Source organism: Aotus nancymaae, unplaced genomic scaffold (genome assembly GCF_030222135.1).
Source record: "Aotus nancymaae isolate 86718 unplaced genomic scaffold, 86718_ANA_hifiasm-v0.15.2.pri h1tg000002l, whole genome shotgun sequence".
Classification (NCBI taxonomy): Eukaryota; Metazoa; Chordata; class Mammalia; order Primates; family Aotidae; genus Aotus; species Aotus nancymaae.
In genome coordinates this window covers 45427809-45452579 of record NW_026988413.1, presented here as the reverse complement: position 1 = coordinate 45452579, position 24771 = coordinate 45427809, and the positions used below count along the sequence as shown (strand labels likewise).

General features: G+C 36.6%; 1 protein-coding gene across 3 annotated transcripts in view; it reads right to left on the bottom strand.

The window, feature by feature from the left end:
* Positions 1-24771, bottom strand: part of IMMP2L (inner mitochondrial membrane peptidase subunit 2) — an 895580-nt gene that overhangs the window by 200975 nt on the left and 669834 nt on the right. For all 3 annotated transcript variants that reach the window (XM_021673286.2, XM_064374423.1, XM_021673289.2), the window contains exon 6: positions 6753-6855. In XM_021673286.2, coding sequence (XP_021528961.2) covers positions 6753-6855 — 103 coding nt within the window. The remainder of the gene's footprint in view (positions 1-6752; positions 6856-24771) is intronic.

The window sequence follows — 24771 nt, the reverse complement described above, 5'->3', positions numbered from 1 at the left end:
ATCTCTATTAAAAATGCAAAAATTGGCCTGGTGTGGTGGTGTGCACCTGCAATCCCAGCTACTCGGGAGACTGGGGCAGGAGAACTGCTTGAACCCAGGAGGCGGAGGTTGCAGTGAACTGAGATTGAGCCACTGTACTCCAGCCTGAATGAAAGAGCGAGACTCCATCTTAAAAAAAAAAAGGAAACATTCTTTTACACTTTAGACATAAAAGGTATAAAGCATAATATAATGAACATCTGCGTGCTCACCACTCTGCTTAAGATATAAATAGTGTAACTTGGTGTCCTTGTACACTCCTTCCCAGTAACATTCATTCCCATCCTTTCCAGAGGTAACCAATCCTGAATTTTTTACTGCTATTTTAAATGGCAAATTCTTTAAAAGTATGTTTTCTATTTCTTGATGATATCTAGCCATGTTTCATCATGTATATAACAGCCATTATACTACTAAGCTTGCATAATTGTTTTAATAGTTCTGCACTCCTCTTGAATTTTCTAAGGAGACGATATCATACTTAGGAAAAATAACAGTTTGAAATCTTCATTTCCCATCCCTACATCTTTTATTTCTCTTTCTTGTACTGGTAATGACCTTTAGTATAATGTCAAATATAAGTGGTAAGAGTGGGCTTTCTTGTCTTATTTCTTTATTGAATATAGTAGGTACTGTAGGTAGATAATATTGTTGTTAGGAAGCAAAATAATGTGATCAGAATTCTTTTCAGAAAAATCCTTAGTGATAGAAATATCAGTGGAAGCAGAATTATTTGGGAATCATATTATGGAATTACTTCTATTTAATGCAAAACTCATGGGGTCTGTGACGACCTACCAGTAGAATACATGTTATGGCTCTGATTCTGATGACTATAGTAAAAAACTGCATTTTCACTTGCTTAATTCACCAAGTTAGACAAATCTTAATGTACCAAAAACTCACATGGGTCTTACTATGAATAATGTCTAAAAATGTAGTTACCATGATTCACTACAAGGTGCATTTATGGCTCCACTGTCACCCGAGTCACTCAAAATCAAACTCTCTTGCAAGGCATTTGAGTAAATACAACCAGTAAGATACTGACACAAAGCAAAGTCTTTTTAAACATTACCCAACAAGTTGTAGGAAAATTAAAAATTTCCACAAAAAGCTATCTCCCAGCACAGTCAAAAGAAAGTTATTTACATAGTTTAGTGTCTACAAAATTATTTACATAGTATGCTGTTTATTTTAAAAAGTGGAAAGCAAATAATTACCCACCAAATATTTTACAAGTATATGTCCATGTAAATGAGGCAATTTAATCTCAAACGTTGAATCACAACGTATTCAATCGAAGACTTCTTGTCTTATGGGTCCCTCATATTTCCCATTTTATTTTTCTGTGTATACCCAGTTATGTAAGCACCAATTACATCTTGCAAGTAAAATAAAGGCTTCAATCTCATTTTTTAAAAATTCTAAGAGCTAATAAAATTGCTAAATTAATAACCCCTGCATATGTTTCACTAAATCTTGGCTCCTGACTTATTATCAGTAAACATATATTTCTAATAAAATGAACGTGTTTAATTTTGTAACTAAACAGCCCAAAGGAACAGTATCTGCCATAGCAATGAAGTCTAATGACAATTATGCTGACATTCTTCTATCTAAAAATGAAATCATGTGGAAAATGATTTCTACTCTAGCAGAATAATTAAGACAGAAGACAAAATTTGATACGGTAGAAATGGAAGCCTCTTCTCTTGGGGAGAGGGGTGACATTATTTACCTCACCACCGTATTATGTTTCCAAGCTTTTTTCTTAAAATCATATATATTTTTTGATGTCCTAATTACAGCAACAAATCCAACAAATGATGAAGTCAATCCTGAGGGACTTTTTGTTTCATTTTACTGCATGGACATTTCTTGGTTTTGAACACAGCTTCTGAGTATGGGCTTTCTCCTGAGACTTAGTTACCTTTGGTTATACAATATTTTTATTATACTGGTATCTTCTTTAAGTGGTTTTGATCTTTTTTGAAATGTATGCCTTTGTCTATACCAGTCAAATGAAAATTGTATCTAGGTAAAACGTGTGAGGTTGCCACGTTCCAGTGCTATTTATGGGAACCATGAGGAACATTTGACAAAAAACCACAAGGTAAGGCTTTATGACTTATTAACAAAAACTATGTAACTATTGGTACAAGTATTTTCTATAAAATATAGATTATTTTAGTTCCTATCAAAATTGTCTAATGAACAAGCATGTACTATAAGACAACAAGAAAATATAACCAATTAAAGTCTAAGCACCAGTTTTTCAAAGAAAATGTGAAGAGAATACTTCATCTGGATCCTGTCAACACTGTCTAATGACCTTCTTTTTTTTTATTTGAAATGGCTGATTTTAAATAAATGCTATTCTAGCTGTTCTAGAGAAGTTACACAAGGAAAATGCTACAATTCAACAATAAATAAATGCAATGAAAATTCATTCTCATGTATCACAAGATTATTCTGTATTATATAAGCAGAATACTTTCAATGCAGCTGAAACCCATTAACCACTTCAGGCATAAATCACTTCATTCACAAAACATACAGCATCTAGAGTGCTTTATGTAATGCAAGATTTTACCAAATAGTTACTTCCACTGATTTCAGAACACTCTGTTCTACCAAATCCTCCTGGGAGATTTCAAGGGTTTTAATACACAACTACTCTACTTCTTTAAGAGGCTCTGTCATACCTCCACCTAGAGTATTTGCCACACTGCATTGTGAAGGCCTAATTGTCTTCTTCCTTGAGAGTAAGGATTATGCCTTAGTGATGATTGTATCTACTGACCCTCTTACCTGCTTCTTCTGGGCATCAGGCCATGTTTTAATGCTTAGTGATAGCGGCAAAAAAATTCAGAAGGCTCATAGGTTCAGTGCACTCCTTATTATCTATGACCTGAATCTCTGCCCTTATAATCTCTAACTATTTTAAGCATTTCCCAAAACTCAGTCCCAATTCCTCTCTTTGTCAAATGCTCTTAAAAGAAAAAGTCCAATTCTTTCATCCTTCCTGCAACTCCAGAATCTATTATTTTGTTTTTTACCAAAGAAGCATTATATAGGGGAAAAAATGAAAAGAGGTATGACTAGACATTACATTTCTTACAATGTCCATTTCCCACATACGTTACCAAATTTGGTAATCTCTGCCTGGCTAAATATAACTCTTATTTCTCTTGACCAGCCCACCCATCAGAATATACAAACCAAAATCAAGATGGACAAATCACAGCTGCTTAAAAATGTGTCTTGAAGGCATAAAGGAAAAGCTCTGCATGATATAAAAACATAAACCTTACTTTTTCTCCTTTCCACTGGTTTTTAAAAAGTGAAAAATTTTTTATACTTCATAAATTTCAAAAGGAATTCTATGGAATTTTAACCTTCATTTTCCATACTTACTTATATATCATCACTTTCAGACCATCAGTTCATTTCATTAATAAATAATAGTTGTAATGCTCATTTATTGCTAAAACTATCATCTCCTGTTAGGCATATTTCCTTCACAAAACACTCTAGGGGGCTCATATTTTATTTAATAAGGTATCAATGAAATAAGTGATTGAATTAGCTCTTTTCCAAATGACTTGGAACTAAAAAGAACTCATATTTAGTATAACTCAAAGTTTCCATACTCAGAAAGAGGCAGTCTATCATAAATAGTTTCTGCATCTGAATTATTCAGTTCTGCTTCATAGTCCCTGCACACAAATTGTTCACAAGGTCACACTATGATCACAAGCTGAAAAATCAAAATACATTTATATATCTTAGAAAGGTTATGTTTGCCTTGAAATGTGTAAGTCAAAAGTTTTTCTTCTAATGTCCTTCGGTCAATATAGCTAAAATAACTTATTTATATCTGGTGCCAAATAAATAAATAATTTACTTTAGATTTATTTTTAGATACTAGAATTTCACAAATCACTAGGCAGGAAACAGTGCGAGTATCTCGATTACTCTCAATTTAAAGCTAGATACAATCGATAGAAAAGCTTCAAAGATGGAAAATGGAGAAGCTAACTGGAGGCCATGGAAAGAATTACATTTGTATTTGCAGTATATGGAACACATTACCTAGGAGAACAGTTCAAATATAAATACTACAATTCATATTTATAATAAATGAAAGAAAGAATTGTTTCATGCATTTTTAATTGAAGAGTCTGCCAATGTGAAGTAGTTAAAAATCACTATTTGAAATGTCACAGCTATACATACATACAAATACAAATACAAAATTTAGTTTCTATGTGCTTCCATTTTAAAGCAAGCAGAAAATTTGTCAATATCTATGATAATCCATTATTTTTGTGTGCTGGTGAAGAACATCAGGGCTACAACAGAATATATTCATCTACATAGAACTAGGTGTTATAAAGGAAAAGACACTAATTTCTTTCACAGAGGAAGAAGTTACTGAGAGAAATGCTTAGAAAATATTCTAAGCACTTATAAAGCAACACATCAGAATCACCACATGTCCTTATATATAATCCAGTAAAATCAAGTAGCAATTTGATTTTATTTCCAGACAAATACTACAATTTTAAAAGAAACTTATGAAAGATATTTATCCCACTAGAAATGCAAACTAAAGTCATAAATTAGCAAATCCATATCATGCGAAGATAAAGCATTTTCTATCATTGTGCAATAATCATATACTCAAGAGGGTTATCATAAAGATATTTCATAGAGATATCTATCATACATAATGGGAACATTTCATACCCAATCACATCTGTGATGAGAGAGACAGAAAATGGCTTTTAGAGGTAATCTTTTTCACTTTCGAGTTGCTACAAAACTTTGTCACAAGAGTCACTTCTACACTGTAGGTGACCTAAAACATTTCCAATCTGTTTATTTGACCTTTAATATACCTTACGAAAATTAGATCATAGTTTTGTAATAATTACTATTCAAAGGCAAGAGAAGGCCTCAGTAGTATTTATTATCAATATTGCAACTAGAAAAAAAGAAGCAGGAGTACTTTCCTAAAGTTTTCTTCTGCACAGCCATACATGCTTATCCAACCCTAGCTCTATTATTGCACTGTCAGCCAAAGATGAGTCAAAGTGGCTGCTCCATTAGTGACTGCGGGAGTGTCCCCTCATACTACGTGAAAGAAAATGGTTTATTAGATACCACCGACATTAAATCTTAGAAAAAAAATTATATGAATAAAATGTTTTCCACAAACATATTTAAAGGTATTCAATATTGACTTACACAAGTTGAATTCCCCTTATCGAAAATGCTTGAAACCAGAAATACTTCAAATGTTTTATTTTTTTATTTTGAAATATTTGCATTATACTTACTGGATGAGCATCCCTAATCCCAATATTTGGATCCAAAATGTTCCAATGAACATTTCCTTTGAGCATCATATTGGTGCTCAGTAAGCTTAGAATTTTGGAGCATTTCAGATTTCAGACTTTTGGATTAGGGATGCTAACCCTGTATACGTAACAAGTATAGATATGTCTAGCTTTAGGAAAATCTAATGAGTGGAGATCCAAGCTTTTAAGCAGATTAGATAATGAGAAACAAGTGTAGTACCAGTTAACTAAAAGATCCTTCACTTTATATTACGAGCTTTATTGCAGGGATTCATAAATAATGAATTTCTATATACATTCAACATGAAAAAACTCACAAAATACCAGTTTAGTCTCATGTTTGATGGAGTACAAGCATGGAATAAAGAATGCCTGCATTTCTACTATAAACTCAGTGCTTGTAACATCCTACTTACAAAAGGTGACAGATTATGCCACTCCAAAATATGCTACTTTGACATAAGGATTACTTTAAGCTAAAGGCACTTGACAAACAGCAGATGCAAGAAGGGCATTCTAATCTTCCCTTTTTCTTCTTGAAAGCAGGAGATACAATTTTTCACGTGAAAAATGCTCTCCCTGTACCAGGATTAAAAAAACATTCTTCCATGGGGAGTGATGGCAGGGGATTCTGTACAAACAGACCTTGTTAAAATGTATTAAAATCATTATCTTCCTTTAGCCTCACCACATAATTTAGTTACTTTTCCACAGTTAGGTCTCTTTGTTCAATCTAACATAAAAGTATGTTCGTTTTTCCACTTTTTGTGCCTTCATTTCTTTATGAGGGCTCCTGTACCACCTAAAACTTATCTTAAACTTGTTTGCTTTTCTCCTGTGACTCTGTCTTATGTCAATTTAAGTCTCAGGCCCAGTTGGGACCCTAAGAGGGTAGAGGTAAAGTTTTGCTTCTTTTATACTTACCAGTATGATTTCCATTACACTTGCATTTTAAACTAACGATTTAGAAAACTGATGCCCATAGGTCTTGTACATAATATGTCTGCTAAACATCAACTGAAAATATAAGCTACAAAGTATTCCCGTGGGAAAAAAAAAAGGTCTTCGAATTTAGAATTAGCTAGTTGGCCAAAAGCATCTTTTGGTACTTTGTTGTAGTGTCTGAGTTCTTTTCCATGAAACACACGTGTGCGCACACAGACATGCACACTCGGATAGTGTACCTTACCTATGATACTTAAAAGGAAATTTTCAAATATAAACTATTCCACTATAAAATTCATGATCACTCTTGGCTGAGTTACCTGAACAATCTATCTGACATACTTTTGTTCCCACCTTTGAAATCCAATTGTATCAACAAGAACATAAAAGATGACTTACCGGCCCAAAAGAATTACTGTCAAAACTGTGTCCATGATGATCACCTTCAACCCAGATGTGACCACGGGGGACTTTCACATACCGGTTTTTGTGTCCTATGGTTCTAGAAATAAACGGTGTAACCATTGAGATATACGTAGAAAAGAGATCAAACAGCTGAGCATACACACTCAGGAAGAGTGAAAATGTTATATAGATGTTACAGAAAGGTTAACCGTGAAGCTTCTCCATAATTTCATTTTTAAGGAAGATGTGCTTAGAGCCCTTTGAATTGATCCACAGTATTTTTTGTCTTTTTATATTTCTATAGGTAAGAATTTTGTGCTTAGATAAAATGTATTGGCACCAAATATAATGTGTTGTTATTTAACATAACTCACAATATTCTAAATATGTATTTATGAAATTCAATAAGCCCTAACAAAATACCGATCTATTTATGTTTTAACATTTGCTTTTAAGTCAATATTCAACTCTTCCAGATGATTCATGCACAACTACAATCTTCATTGTTTTCTATCCAACTTCTCAAACCAGTCGGCAACACTTTCATAAACACTTAAAACTCTAAATTTCAATGTAAGTAAGAAATAGAATGAAATAAAATAATCCAAATAACTTCTTGTTAGATAAAAACTATCAATATTATTTGAAAATTTTTGCCCAGCACTAAATTAGTCCTAAAAATGAAAAATTTTTAACAACTGTGAAGACTAAAGATCAGTGATACACATGAAGCAAAATATTCTATATTCTTAATGCTGGCAAGGAAATGGACTAAGAAAAGGCTACCTCACACAGTTTTCATAGCAATGTAGAAAGGTATAATGTTTTTGTCTGTATTTCCATTTTAGGCCAATTTTTGGTACATTTTTAAGATACCAGAATGTGTGTGTCTTTTGACTTAGTTATTCTACTTGTAGAAATCCGTTCCAAAAATAAAATCAGAAATACAGACAAATTTATTCATTACCAGGAGTGTTCAAACAAGGCTTTTCATAGCAAAAAAAATTAATTTACCTAAATATTCAACAACACAGAATTGGTTCAATAAATTATGATGCAACCAATTAAATAAAAGATGGGCTTACAATAAAATATAATCCTAATCCCATAATAAGAAGTTCTTCTGAGGGCAGGGACTTTTTTTTTTTTTAATTTTTCTTTTATCTCCTAAAAAGTTCAAGAAAATGCCTGGCCTAAAGAACCTTCTCAGTAAGTGCTGGCTGAATGAAGGAATGAATAAATGTCACCTCCAAGGCTGTAGAGCTCAGAAACTGAGCTTAGCATACGGTTTTTTGAGCTGGTGTCCCTATGAGACTATTTTCATTAGTTAGCAAGTTGTGTATGTGCAGAAGAATACATGAAAAAGAAAAACTAAACATAAATTGGTGCTACAGAAACTGAAACTATTCATTATCTAGGATGGTTTTTAATTTTCAAGATAATTTCAGTGCTGAATTACTTTACTTTAGATCAGTAAATCATTCATGCAAGGAAGCAAAATTGTGGCTATTAGAAGCCCACACTAAGTTAATGGCTGCTGTTTATTTTTAATTACTATTGGGAAGAAAGTTATCAGCTTTTTAAAGAAAAGTGAAAAACAAGTTGAACACATCTTACCATTATATACTCTATAATATAAGTGCTCTTCAATTAAAATAAGTCAATTAGTTCCTGACATCACTACCACTTTTATTATTAGATTGCCTCTAAGAACTAATATTCTACATAAATGTTAATGACAAAGAGAATACTCTTTTACTTAACTGTTGGCAAGGCATACTCTCCAAATCAGTCCAAACGTTTGTTCACCTTATTAAGCTGGGTATTTTGGATAAATGCTCAGAAAGAAAACAGTTACCAATTTTGTCTCTTCAAATAAGCATTCAAGAATTACAAAGTAAAACCAGTATAAAACCATTTCTGCAATGACATAGTGGGTTTTAAATCAAGCATATTCTTCCAGAAACCAGAAGAGTCATATGAAACCAAGACTGAGTTTTAATGTTATATAAGCTAAGCAATCAAGATACTTGCAATAGAAAACAACAGCTTCATAAAAGACCAGTAATAGTTACATGTTTCCTTGCATTGACCATCTTATCTGAAAAATTTAAATATGCCTTTATCCTATGACTTTCTAGCTCCTTCAGTGTTTTATTTTTCTTTTTTGAGCCTACTAACACTTGACATACATTTACGAGTTTATTTGTTGATTTTTTATGTCCCTCCACTAGAATGTAATCTTTGGAACTTTGCCTTTTTTGTTCATAAGAGTATACTCAGAGCCAGAATAGACTGCACAGAGTGCTCAATAAACATTTGTTAAACAAATGACCAAATGAATGAATAACTGAAGAATAAAAAATACTGCCACAAAAGCAGAATAATAGAATGGAAAGTATATAGGTTCTGGAAACAGACTAAACCAGTTTTATTCTTGATGCTCACAAGTAATCTTTTGCAATTTACTTAGAGTTTCTACCTCCATTTGCCCATCTTTAAAATGGGATAAGACATACTCTAACTCAGCAGTCCCCAATCTTTTTTGCACCAGGGACTGATTTCATGGAAGACAATATTTTCATGGACCAGGTTGGGTGGGGGATGGTTTTGGCATGATTCAAGCACATTACATTTATTGTGAACTTTATTTCTATTATTATTGCATTGTAATATATAATGAGTTAATTATACAAATCACTATAATGTAGAATCAGTGGGAGCCCTAAGCTTGTTTTCCTGCAACTAGATGGTCCCATCTGGGCGTGATGAGAGACAATGACAGATCGTCAGGTATGACTCTCATAATACAGCTTGACCTATATAGTTAAACCCCCGTATCTACTAAAATACAAAAATTAGCCAGGTGCAGTGGGGGCGCCTGTAATCCCAGCTACTCAGAAGGCTGAATCAGGAGAATCCCTTGAACGAAGGAGGCAGACGTTGCAGTGAGCCGAGATCGCGCCACTGCACTCCAGCCTCAGTGACAGAACAAGACTCTCAAAAAAAAAAAAAAAAGTCTCATAAGGAGCATGCAACCTAGCTCCCTCACATACACAGTTCACAATAGGGTTCACGCTCCTGTGAGAATTTAATGATGTCCCTGATTTGGCAGGAGGTGGAACTTAAGCAGTAATGAGAGCAATGGGGAGTGGCTATTAATACGGATGAAGCTTCCCTTGCTGCTCACCTCCCGCTGTGCAGCCCAGTTCTTAACAGGCCACAGACCAGTACCAGTCTCTGGCCCCGGGGGTTAGGGACTCCTGCCTCAACTGGGCTGAAACAAAGGTTAGCAGTTAGATGAAATTAGAATGGAAAGACTGTTACACAGCATAGTCTCTGGAGCCAGCCTATCTTGGCTTTTGTATCTTATTTAATATTTTCAAGCTTATATGATCTGTGCAAGTTGATGAAACTCTGTGTCAGTTTTCTCAGCTACACAACTGGGCAAATAACAATACCTCAAAAAGTTATCCTAAGGATAAAGTGGCATATGTTAAACACTTGATAAGTGGATTCTCCTGTAGTTGAGATGCACTGAATATAGTTTCGATGTAGAGTCAGAACCCAGTAAGTGGTAGATATTATTGCTATTGTCTTCCTTTGTCTATTATTTTCTTTCATTTCCTAAGTCAGAATATGTTCAGCCTCTGCTATCTATTAGCATCAGTTTTTGAAAATTACCTGAACTGCGCTTCAGTAATTTCCTTTCCCCACAGTTGTACTGTGATTATAGACTATTTTTTTTTTTTTTTTTCGGGGCACATTTTCATTTTCACATTATATTCTATTTCACTGGCATATTATTTCTATTGTCCCTCTCTTTTTTTTTTTTTTTTTTAAAGAGAAAGAGAGGAGAGGAGAGGATCCAAGATGGCCACTTAGGAGGAACTCGGGAATGCAGCTCCGAGAGAAAGCACAGAGGGTGAGTGGACGCCGTATTTCCAGACTGATTTTTACTGCCCACAGACCAGGAGATTCACACGCAGAGAAGCCACACGGGTCGCCAGCGCCGCTGGCGCCGCTGGCTTGAACGGCGCAGCCGCTGGGCCGGCACCCTGAGGCAACGGCTCACTGTATAAAGTGAGAGAGTCTGAGTCCCCTATAAGCCAGCAAGGGGAGCTGAAACGGGGAGCCAGGCCAGCGCCACGAATCTCAGAGCCGTGGCTTTAGCCAACGCAGCGGCTCCGGAGGCAGATCAGATGAGACGGTGTCCCCTCTTACCCAGCAAGAAGACCTGAAACACAACTGAAACCGGGACGGTCCAGCTCTGTGGAGGAGGGGCGTTCTCCATAGGCACCCTGCTGTTCTGTACCAAGGCAATCCGCCACTACAGAGACTCCGTCACTACAGGGGCGGGCCAACATAGCGGAAGCAGTTCTAACTACACCCAGAAGTTCACACGGAAGCTGGGTGGAGCCCACAGCAGCTTAGCGAAGCCTCTGCAACCTGAGTGTGACTAGGCTGCCACCTTGTGGGCAGGGAAAACAGCAACCGCACAGGGGAACATCATAAAACAGTAACTCCCTGGGACAGAACACCTCGGGGGAAGAGCAGGGGGTTTATGAGTTCTGCCACAGCAGACTTAAAATTACCAAAATCAGAAAGACAACAACTACAAAGTCAGCAGGTGGAAAAATCCACAAAGATGGGAAGAAACCAGCGCAAAAAGGATGAAAACACCCAAAACCAGAACACTTCTCCTCCTACAAGGGATCACAACTCCCCACCAGCAAGGGAACAAGACTGGACGGAGAATGAGTGTGATGAAATGACAGAATCAGCTTTCAGAAAGTGGATAATAAGAAACTTCCGTGAGCTAAAAGAACATGTTCTAACCCAATGCAAAGAAACTAAGAACCTTGAAAAAAGACTTGACGAAATGCTAACAAGAATGGACAACTTAGAGAGGAATATGAGCGAATTGATGGAGCTGAAAAACACAACACGAGAACTTCGTGAAGCATGCACAAGTTTCAACAGCCGAATTGACCAAGCAGAAGAAAGGATATCAGAGGTCGAAGATCAACTCAATGAAATAAAACGAGAAGGCAAGATTAGAGAAAACAGGGTAAAAAGGAATGAACAAAGTCAACAAGAAATATGGGACTATGTGAAAAGACCTAATCTACGTTTGATAGGTGTACCTGAATGTGACGAAGAGAATGCATCCAAGCTGGAAAATACTCTTCAGGATATTATCCAGGAAAACTTCCCCAACCTAACAAGGCAGGCCGAGATTCAAGTCCAGGAAATACAGAGAACACCACAAAGATACTCCTCTAGAAGAGCAACCCCAAGACACATAATCATCAGATTCACCAGGGTTGAAATGAAGGAGAAAATACTAAGGGCAGCCAGAGAGAAAGGTCGGGTTACCCACAAAGGGAAGCCCATCAGACTCACTGCAGATCTCTCAGCAGAAACCCTACAGGCCAGAAGAGAGTGGGGGCCGATATTCAACATCCTTAAGGAAAAGAACTTTCAACCCAGAATTTCGTATCCAGCCAAACTAAGCTTCATAAGTGAAGGAAAAATAAAATCCTTTGTGAACAAGCAAGAACTCAGAGAGTTCATCACCACCAGACCAGCTCTACAAGAGCTCCTGAAGGAGGCACTACACATAGAAAAGAACAACCAGTACCAGCCACTCCAAAAACACACGAAAAGGTAAAGAGCATCAACACAATGAAGAATCTGCATCAACCAAAGGGCAAAACAGCCACCTAGCACCAAAATGACAGGATTGAATTCACACATAACAATATTAACCCTAAATGTAAACGGACTAAATGCCCCAATCAAAAGACACAGACTGGCAAATTGGATAAAAAGCCAAAACCCATCAGTGTGCTGTATCCAGGAAACCCATCTCGCATGCAAGGATACACAAAGGCTCAAAATAAAGGGATGGAGGAAGATTTACCAAGCAAATGGAGAGCAAAAAAAAGCAGGAGTTGCAATTCTCATCTCTGATAAAATAGACTTTAAAGCAACAAAGATCAAAAGAGACAAAGAAGGACATTACATAATGGTCAAAGGATCAATGCAGCAAGAAGAGCTAACGATCCTAAATATATATGCACCTAATACAGGAGCACCCAGATACATAAGGCAAGTTCTTAAAGACTTACAAAGAGACTTAGACTCCCACACAATAATAGTGGGAGACTTCAACACACCACTGTCAAAATTAGACAGATCAACGAGACAGAAAATCAACAAGGATATCCAGGACTTGAACTCAGACCTGGAACAAGCAAACCTAATAGACATTTACAGAACTCTCCACCCCAAATCCACAGAATATTCATTCTTCTCAGCACCACATCACACCTACTCTAAAATTGACCACATAATTGGAAGTAAATCACTCCTCAGCAAATGCAAAAGAACGGAAACCATAACAAACAGTCTCTCAGACCACAGTGCAATCAAGTTAGAACTCAGAATTCAGAAACCAACCCAGAACCGCACAGCCTCATGGAAAATGAACAACTTTCTCCTGAATGTTGACTGGATAAACAATGAAATGAAGGCAGAAATAAAGACGTTCTTCGAAACCAACGAGAATGAAGACACCACATACCAGAATCTCTGGGACACATTTAAAGCAGTCTCTAGAGGAAAATATATAGCAATAAGTGCCCACATGAGAAGAAAGGAGAGATCTAAAATTGACACCCTATCGTCAAAATTGAAAGAGCTAGAGGAGCAAGATCAAAAAAACTCAAAACCTAGCAGAAGACAAGAAATAACTAAGATCAAAGCAGAATTGAAGGAGATAGAGACACGAAAAACCCTTCAAAAAATCAATAAATCCAGGAGCTGGTTTTTTGAAAAGATCAACAAAATAGACAGACCACTAGCCAGACTAATAAAAAAGAAAAGAGAGAATAACCAAATAGATGCAATAAAAAATGACAAAGGGGATATCACCACAGATTCCACAGAAATTCAAACCATCATCAGAGATTATTACAAACAACTCTATGCACATAAATTAGAAAACCTGGAGGAAATGGATAAATTCCTGGACAGCTGCCTCCTGCCAAGCCTAAACCAGGAAGAAGCCGAAACCCTGAATAGACCAATAACAAGGTCTGAAGTCGAGGCAGCAATTAAGAGCCTACCACCCAAAAAAAGCCCAGGCCCAGATGGGTTCACAGCCGAATTCTACCAGACATACAAAGAGGAACTGATACCATTCCTACTGAAACTATTCCAAATAATCCAAAAAGAGGGAATCCTTCCCAAATCATTTTATGAGACCAACATCATCCTAATACCAAAACCTGGCAGAGACTCAACAAGAAAAGAAAACTACAGGCCAATATCCATGATGAACATAGATGCAAAAATCTTCAATAAAATAATGGCAAGCCGATTACAACAGCACATCAAAAAGCTTATCCACCATGATCAAGTAGGATTCATCCCGGGGATGCAAGGCTGGTTCAATATACGCAAGTCTATAAATGTAATTCACCACATAAACAGAACCAAAGACAAAAACCACATGATTATCTCAATTGATGCAGAGAAGGCCTTCGACAAAATTCAACAGCCCTTTATGCTAAAAACCCTCAATAAACTAGGTATCGATGGAACGTATCTCAAAATAATAAAAGCTATTTACGACAAACCGACAGCCAATATCATACTGAACGGGCAAAAACTGGAAGCATTCCCTTTGAAATCTGGCACTAGACAAGGATGCCCTCTCTCACCACTCCTATTCAATATAGTACTGGAAGTTCTAGCCAGAGCAATCAGGCAAGAAAAAGAAATAAAGGGTATTCAATTAGGAAAGGAGGAAGTCAAATTGTCTCTATTTGCAGACGACATGATTGTATATCTAGAAGACCCCCTCATCTCAGCCCAAAAGCTCCTGAAACTGATAAGCAACTTCAGCAAAGTCTCAGGATACAAAATCAATGTGCAAAAATCACAAGCGTTCCTATACACCAATAACAGACTTAAAGAGAGCCAAATCAAGAACGAACTGCCATTCACAATCGCTACAAAGAGAATAAAATACCTAGGAATACAACTAACAAGGAATGTAAAGGACCTCTTCAAGGAGAACTACAAATCACTGCTCAACGAAATAAGAGAGGACACAAACAGATGGAGAAACATTCCATGTTCATGGTTAGGAAGAATTAATATCGTGAAAATGGCCATACTGCCCAAAGTAATATACAGATTCAATGCTATCCCCATCAAGCTACCAATGACCTTCTTCACAGAACTGGAAAAAACCACCTTAAACTTCATATGGAACCAAAAGAGAGCCCGCATAGCCAAGTCAATTCTAAGCAAAAAGAACAAAGCAGGAGGCATCACACTACCAGACATCAAACTCTACTACAAGGCTACAGTAATCAAAACAGCATGGTACTGGTACCAAAACAGAGATATAGACCAATGGAACAGAACAGAGGCATCGGAGGCAACACAACATATCTACAACCACCTGATCTTTGACAAACCTGATAAAAACAAGCAATGGGGAAAGGATTCCCTGTTCAATAAGTGGTGTTGGGAAAACTGGCTAGCCATATGCAGAAAGCAGAAACTGGACCCCTTCCTGACACCTTACACTAAAATTGACTCCAGATGGATTAAAGACTTAAACATAAGACCTAACACCATAAAAACACTAGAAGGAAACCTAGGCAAAACCATTCAGGACATAGGCGTAGGCAAGGACTTCATGACCAAAACACCAAAAGCATTGGCAACAAAAGCCAAAATAGACAAATGGGACCTAATCAAACTCCACAGCTTCTGCACAGCAAAAGAAACAGTCAATAGAGTGAATCGGCAACCAACAGAATGGGAAAAAATTTTTGCAGCCTACCCATCTGACAAAGGGCTGATATCCAGAATTTACAACGAGCTAAAAAAGATTTACAAGAAAAAAAAAAACAAGCCCATTCAAAAGTGGGCGAAGGACATGAACAGATACTTTACAAAAGAAGACATACATGAGGCCAACAAGCATATGAAAAAATGCTCATCATCACTGGCCATTAGAGAAATGCAAATCAAAACTACATTGAGATACCATCTCACATCAGTTAGAATGGCAATCATTAAAAAATCTGGAGACAACAGATGCTGGAGAGGATGTGGAGAAATAGGAACACTTTTACACTGTTGGTGGGAGTGTAAATTAGTTCAACCATTGTGGAAAACAGTGTGGCGATTCCTCAAGGACCTAGAAATAGAAATTCCATTTGACCCAGCAATCCCATTACTGGGCATATATCCAAAGGATTATAAATCATTCTACTATAAGGACACATGCACACGAATGTTCATTGCAGCACAGTTTACAATAGCAAAGACCTGGAACCAACCCAAATGTCCATCGATGATAGACTGGACAGGAAAAATGTGGCACATATACACCATGGAATATTATGCAGCCATTAAAAATGAGGAGTTCGCGTCCTTTGTAGGGACATGGATGAACCTGGAAACCATCATTCTCAGCAAACTGACACAAGAACACAAAATCAAACACCACATGTTCTCACTCATAGGCGGGTGTTGAACAAGGAGAACACATGGACACAGGGAGGGGAGCACTATACATGGGGGTCTGTTGTGGGGGAGTGGGGGGGACAGCGGGGGGGTGGGGAATTGGGGAGGGATAGCATGGGGAGAAATGCCAGATATGGGTGAAGGGGAGGAAGGTAGCAAATCACACTGCCACGTATGCACCTAAGCAACAACCTTGCATGTTTTTCACATGTACCCCAAAACCTAAAATGCAATTAAAAAAAAAAAAAAAAAGAGAAAGAGAGGAAAATAGGAAAGGAAAAAGGAAGAGAAAGAGAGAGACAGAATGGGGAGGAGGGAGAAGGAAAAGAAAGAGGGAGAGAGAATGGGAGTATTGATTTCTTGCCCAGGCTAGAATGCAATTTAGTAATGGGTATTGAAAACCTCTTTTATACTGATAATTATACTTAATGATGTAGTCAGGAAGGAATAAGGGAAGAAGATAACAAACAAACAGCCAACCAATATTTAATTTAAACCTATGAAATGCTATGCGATTACTGAGGAGTGATTTACTTCCAATTATATAGTCACCTTTGGAATAGGTGTGAGGTGGTAATGTATGTTTTGTGTATTTGAAGTGGAGAGTTCTATAAATGTTTATTAAGTTTACTTGTTCCGGGTCTGAGTTCAAGTTCTGAATATCCTTGTTAATTTTCTATCTCGTTGATCTATAGAATCGTTAGCTCTTCTTGTTGCATTGATCCTTTTGCCATTATGTAATGTCATTCCTCGCCTCTTTTGATCTTTGTTGCTTTAAAGTCTACTTTATCAGAGGTGAGAATTGCATCTCCTGCTTTTTGTTTATTGGTTTATTTTTACTCTCTGTTTGATTGGTAAATCTTCCTCCTTCTCTCTGAGTCTTTGTGTATTGTTGCATGTAAGATGGGCCCAGATGCAGCATACCGATGGGTTTTGGCTTTTTATCCAATTAAAATATATATAAGTTTAATACCGGCGTTTGATGCTAGCTGGCTGTTTTGCCCATTAGTTGATGTAAATTTTTTATTGTGTTAAAGTTCTTTGCTTTTTGATATATTTTTGGAAAGGCTGATATTGGTTGTTCCTTTATATGTATAGTGCTTCTTTCAGAAGCTCTTGTAAAGCAGGCCTGGTGGTGGTGAACTCTCTAAGTACTTGTTTGTTCGCAAAAGATTTAATTTTTCCTTCACTCATAAAGCTTAGTTTGGCTGGATAGGAAATTCTGGGTTGAAAGTTCTTTTCTTTAAGGATGTTAAATATTGGTCCCCACTCTTTTCTGGCTTGTAGGGTTTCTGCTGAGAGATCTGCTGTAAGTCTGATAGGTTTCCCTTTATGGGTAACCTGACCTTTCTCTCTGGCTGCCCTTAGTATTTTCTCCTTCATTTCAACCCTAATAAATCTGGCAATTATGTGCCTTGGGGTTGGTCTTCTTGAAGAATATCTTTGTGGTGTTCTCTGTATTACCTGGAGTTGAATATTACCCTGCCTTGCCAGGTTGGGAAAATTTTCCTGAATGATATCCTGAAGAGTATTTTCCAACTTGGATTCATTCTCTTCATCACATTCAGGTACACCTATCAAACGTAAATTAGGTCTTTTCACATAGTCCCATATTTCCTGGAGACTTTGCTCATTCCTTTTCATCCTTTTTTCTGCATTCTTGTCTTCTCGTTTCATTTCACTGAGCTGGTCCTCGACTTCTGATATCTTTCCTTCTGCTTGATCAATTCGACTGTTTAGACTTGTGCATGCTTCGCGAAGTTCTCGTGTTGTGTTTTTCAGCTCCATCAATTCACTTATATTCTTCTCTAAATTGTCCATTCTCGTTAACAGTTCGTCAAACCTTTTTTCAAGGTTCTTAGTTTCTTTGCATTGGGTTAGAACAAGTTCTTTTAATTCACAGAAGTTTCTTATCACCCACGTTTTGAAACCTGCTTCTGTTATTGGAACACACGTGTAATCTATTAAGCCTTGTTCCGTTACTGATGAGGAATTGCAATCCCCTGTAGAGGGAGAGGCATTCTGATTTTGAGTATTCTCTACCTTTTTACGCTGGTTTCTTCCCTTCATTATATATTTGTCTGTCTGTCGTCTTTATAATTACCGACTTTCTAACTGGGTCTCTGACGTCCAACTTGTTGATTCCCTGAGCCGAAATCTGAGCAATCCACTGAGCCGGCCAAAACAGCGGTGTTAAGATTGATGGTGCTTTTCTGCCCGGCAATCTCCGGACTCTGCACCAAGAACTGGCGTGCTAAGGCACCAGCCAAACCGCCACGCCGGCCACAAGAGTCGCCCTGGCGACCCGTGGAGCTCTTCCACTGGGAATCTCCTGGTCCGTGAGCAACTAATATTCGTCTGAAAGTGTGGCGTCCTCTCGTTCTTTGCTCTTTCACTGGGAGGTACGTGCCTGAGCTGCTAATCATCAGCCATCTTGGATCTCTCTCTATAGACTATTTTTAATGGTACAATCAATCTTTTTTGTCTTGTGCTCTTATGTCCTTCTGGGACACTCTAAAACTTATATGTAAGAACACTATTTATTTGTGTTCTGCATATTCAAATATGCAGAGTAGTAGTAGGTGAAGTACAATCTATTTGTGTTTTTACCTACCAGTCTCTTGTATATTTGAATATTACTATGCTAATACAATGTGGTTTCCTAGATCCCAGACAGATTTGAAAGAAAACTTTGAGCTGTAGAAGAACCCTGGTAAAATCATGCTATATCCTAGTGCATATTCTGCTTCTTGAGTTTCAATCTAACTTTTTAAAGAATAATCCAAAGTGGCTTTAAAAATATGATGTTAAAATATTGGGCTAGTTCCTTTTAGGACTGCCAAAGAAATATAATACTCCTAATAGAATTTCTCTAGAGAAAGAATTTTAAATAGCTTTGTGCTCCTGAATTCACATAAAAGAAAGACAAGATAATCTTTTAGGTGATTTAACAGTTAAGTGAAGTGTCAGCCTACAAGGTTGTATGTATCTATGGCTTGCAAATAATTTTGGTTTTGACAGTCAAAAATGAGCTCTGTATGGTATTCTAACTACCTGTCTAAGAAAAGGCATTTTTAGTAGTACCTTTACCAAGACAAGTTACCTAGGTCTTATAAATGGAATAAAGAATCATTGCCTCCAATTTGATTTGACCTTGAAACCAATGTTTTTAAGTCTCTGAATCTTTTGAATGTCATCAGTTGAATACCAAAGTATTGTGTAGGTAATTCTTGTCACCACAAGAAAGGAAGAATTTCTTATTAAAAGAATTTCCCAAACACGCACACACACACATGCACACACACACATGCACACAGACACATAGACACAAACACAGCCCCCACCTCACACACACATTCTTAAGTAGGTCATTTATGTTAATAATTCATGATTGATTTAAGGTATTCTTATTTCTTTATTTTTCAAATTATTCTATTAGTTTTTCTCATTGTCCAAAATAATGGCTGCTCTCAGGATGTTTACTGCTCTCTGGATACTAGATCCGTGGTTTTCATTGCCTTGAGGAACCAGAAGTCAAGGGTTCTGGACCCAGAAAGATCAGCAGTTAGAACTAGGTCTCCTTATCATTGTTAACAGATAGAACCAGAAAAAAAAACCACCATCAGGAAAGGAAAATAAAAAGAACACTTGCCTATCTAGTGTTGGCCTCTGCAAGAGAAAAAACTCCCTCTTGAGAATTTACCTTTTGCTCTCAAGTGAGACCCAGGTTCAAATTCACACTACTTGAGTGGTCTGACAAAGTAAGAATCAGCTTTAATTGGCCCCAGGCATCTAGCAAAGAATAATCTCTCAAATGTGGTCTCAGTTTTTCCACAGATAAATCCCAACCAGCAGGAACCCACAATTCAAAATTACAAATCCCATTTGGAAACAGCCACCTTAGTGAGTCAGGACAAACAATGAATAGCAAAATTAGACTCCCCCAGACTTCAAATACTGGATTAATGGATATACATGCTATATTTAAATATTTTTTAAAGTATAATGGGAATTAAAAACATGAGTAAGGAACAATATAATATTTTAAAGATAGACACTTGAAAAAGAACCAAATAAAAATTCTAAAAATTAAAATATATAACTAAAAAAATGGGTTAAAAAGCATATTACTAAGTTAAAGAAAGAAGTAATGAACTGTAGAACAATTCAACACAGAGAGCTAAAGAAATGGAAAATATAAGAGATGTTAGAAAGATACAGGAAGCATTACAAGAAAATGTAACATCAGTATAATCAAAGTTCCAAAGAAAGAGAATAAAAAGAAACAAGGAAGAGATAATATTTGAACAGACAATGGTAGAGGATTTTCCACAGTTGATGAATGAATGAATATGCTGGGCCTTAGAAACTGGTATCCCAAAATATGGCACTTTGATGTGCTAAACTGAAGAAGCCTCAAGGTCTCTCTGACCTCCTTCCACCTGGTTTCTCATACATTGTCTCTCCTAAATAAGCATGATGAAGTTCCCTGAAGTTCCCTTATCTCCCTGAACTCCAGACTGGCTCAAAAGGAAACAGTTACCTCTGCTACATTCCCTGAATTTTCATTAACTGAACTCATATCACAGGAAGCAAGTCTGAAGTCTCAACATACCTGAACAGACTTTGGTCACAAATCATTGTCTGCTTGGTGGGTCCAACAGATTGTCTCAGGCCATTGTATGTTCAACCCCACTGAATTCCCATAAAAATCATTTACTACCACCCTAAAATCATCCACACTTCCCCATGTCCTTTCCCCCTAAGAAGAAGCATATAAAATGGCCTGTACTCCACGGCATGGTGGACTCACTCTGTGACCCAACCCTCCACTGCACTTTGTATGCCTTTGCTCCTATTAATCTGCCTTTTGTCATTTATTTTTCAGTGAATTTTCAGAGGGCTAAGGGGAAGTTTTCCTTTGACCACCACAACTACAGATTCTGAAATCAGTGCAAATAAGTAAGACAAATAGTAAAAAATCACACTATCATACATTGTAATGAAATTGTAGAACACTGAAGTCTCACTACTCCCAACCTTAAATTCTGAAAAGCTGCCAGAGGAAAAAACATGAATTACCTTAAAAAAATTAAATTGACAGTAGACTTCCCTTACTGGGGTATAATGTACATGATATAGAATTCAGCAATCTTAAGTACACAATTCATTGAATTTAAAAATCAACAGTCACATAATCCCTGTCTACATCAAGATATGAAACACTTGATTTCCCCAAAAAAGTTTCTCCGTGTCCCCCTGAAGTGGGGGAATTCCAGCCTTCAAAAACAACTGCAAAATCCTAGGCTGTTCATAAAGGTTGAAAGTATTCTTCTGGACATTAAAAAAAGCTCTACTGACTATGGGACAGTAGTAGCTTGAATCATAGTGAACATCAACACTTATTCCCTGTATACGACTCTTGATAATTAAGATGATCAAAAATATTGAAAATATAGTAGAGACGGCAGAGACTTGGCTGTCTTGGCATATTTTTTGTTGCAGCAATAAGCAACAAAACTCCATAACATAAACACATGTAACTATTGTGATGTTTCTGCTTTTGCTTCTATCAAAATCCCAAGTTAGACAGAAAAAGATGAAGGTGAGTAGAAATGACCTGTTTGCCACATTTATGTTACTCTATAAATAAAAATATTTTATTGCAAAAAAATGCTGACTGATACACAATACGAGCATATTCTGTAGGGAAAATGATGCCAATCAACTTGCTGGATGCAAAGTTGCCACAAACCTTCCATTAATAAAAAATGTAATATCTACAAAGTGCAATTAACAGAAGCACAATAAAACAAGGCATGACTGTAAATAGGAACATATAATATGTATTCTTTTATTTCTTGCTCCTCACTTTAGTCCATGCTTTTGAGATCAATCCACATTGTTCCTAGTATTAGAGATTTGCTACTTTAAAAAAATAGTATAGTATTATATGGATGTACAAGGATTTATCAATCAATAGTTCATGAACAATTTATGAACAATTTAACTGTTTCTAATTTTTGACTTTTTACACAAATAAATAAAACTATTATTTAAGATTCAGGGGGTACATGTGCAGGTTTTTTACATGGGTATATTACATGATGCTGAGGTCTGAGATGCAAATGATCCCATTACCCAGATAGTGAGCATAGTACACCAAATTTTTAAATATTATCACTAAAGCAGCTATGAACCTTTGATTATAAGTATTTGTATGGACACACTTTCATTTCTCTTCTATAAATGAAATGGTTGGTCACATCTTAAGTGAGTGTTTAAACTGTCAAACTGTGGCCAAATATCCTATTTTTCAAAGGAAAAAATGATCTTTTCCCCTTTTTCTTTTTTCCCTACCTTCTACTTAGTTCTTAAAGAAGGCAAATATAGCCTTTACTTTCTCTCCACCAGGCATGGCAAGCTTACCTATGAGTTTACTTAGAAGTCCCAGAGACCCTACCTTGAAGCAAACCAGGTGCTTCCAGAATTCTCTTCCACCAGGAGGTAGCCTCAATTTACAACCTGCCTCTGCCCATATTGGCGCCAACCAGACCACCTGATAGATAAGATGCCCAGACCCCCTACCTTCTCAGCCCCTCTCCTACATATAGTTCATGCCAAGTCCCCTTTAAAAGCCCCTGCCTACTTGTCCTGAAGACTGAAGTGGTACCCTCAAGGCAGGAGCCTGTAATACCTCTCCTCAGCTATCTCTGGAATAGAGTCTCCTTCTACCAGATCTCACTATTGTTAGACACTGCAAGGGGTGAGGGATGGGACCTGCTTTTGGTTACAAAACTTTTCCAAAGCAGTGGGACTGGCGATGTTTAAGAGTTTCAGTTGTTCCACATCTCACCAGCACTTGATATTATCATTCTTTCCATTTTAGCCATTTTAGGGGCTTAGAATGGTTTTAATTTTCATTTCCCAAATGACTCATGACTTGAGCATCTTTTCATGTGTCTGTTATTTTCATATCTTCTTTGGTGAATTATCTATTTAACTTTTAAAAATTAAATTCAGTGATCTGTTTTATTACTGAGTTATAAGAATTCTTTATAAAGTCTGGATATAAATTTTGTATTAGATATGTTTTATAAATATTTTCTCCTAATCTGCATGCTTTTAAATTTTTCTTAACAGTTTTTTCCTACAAAGAACATCCATTTTTAATTCTGACAAAATCTATTTAAAACATTTTTCTTTTAAAGTACATGTTTTTCATAACTTAAGAAATGATTGCTTAACCCAAAAATTACAAAGATTTTCTCCTGTGTTTTCTTCTTCTTCTTGTATACTTTTAGGCTATTTATAATAATTTTTATGTGGTATAAGATATGGTTCAAATTTCAATTTTTTACATGTGGTTATCCAATTTTTCCAGCAACATTTTTTGAAAAAACTATTCTTTCTCCCTTGACTTACCCTGTTAACTCTGCTAAAATTAATTTACCCTATTTATTAGTCCATTTTCACTCTGCTGATAAAGACACACCCAAGACTAGGCAATTTACAAAAGAAAGACGTTTATTGAACTTACAATTCCACATGGCAGGGGAAGCCTCACAACCATGGAGGAAGGTGAAAGGCATGACTCACATGGCAGAATACAAGAGAAGAGAGGTTTTGCAGGAAAACTGCCGTTTTTTAAAACCATCAGATCTCATGAGACTCATTCACTAACACAAGAACAGTGCAGGAAAGACCTGCCCCTATCATTCAATCACCTTCCACTGGGTTCCTCCCACGACACGTTGGAATTGTGGGAGTTACAATTCAAGATGAGATCTGAGCGGCAACACAGCCAAACGGTATCACCCAATATAGATAAGTCTTTTTCTGGACACTATTTTGTTCTACTGATATTTATATCAATATCACACTGCCATAGTTATTATGGCTCTAAACGTCTTGAAATCAGGTACAATGAGTCCCCCAATTTTGTTGTATTCCTTTCCAAACCCCTTGGCTATTCTAAGTCCTCTGTATTTCCAAACAGATTTTAGAATCCCCTGTCCATTTCTATGCAAAAGAGTCTGCTGGGAGTTTAATTGGCATTGCACTAAATCTATAGAGCAATTTAGGTAAAAATGACATCTTAACAACATTGAGTGTTCTGATCAACGAACATAGCGTATCTTTCCAATTTTAAAGGTCTCTGAAAATGTTTCTGTTCTGTTGTGAGATCGATAGCATAATAATCTTGCACATATTTTCTTAAATTAATATCTAAATAATTACTGTTTTAATGTTATTTTAAAAAATAAAAATTTTAACTCCTAGTTTTTCATTGTACTACATAGGAATACAGTTGATTGGTCTTGCATCCTGCAACCTTGCTAATGTCTCTTATTACAGTTTTTTCCTTTTTTCTCTTGTTTGGGTAGAGTTATCAGCATTTTCTGCAAACACAGTCATGTTTTCCTGGGACTACAGGTGCGTGCCACCATGTTCCACT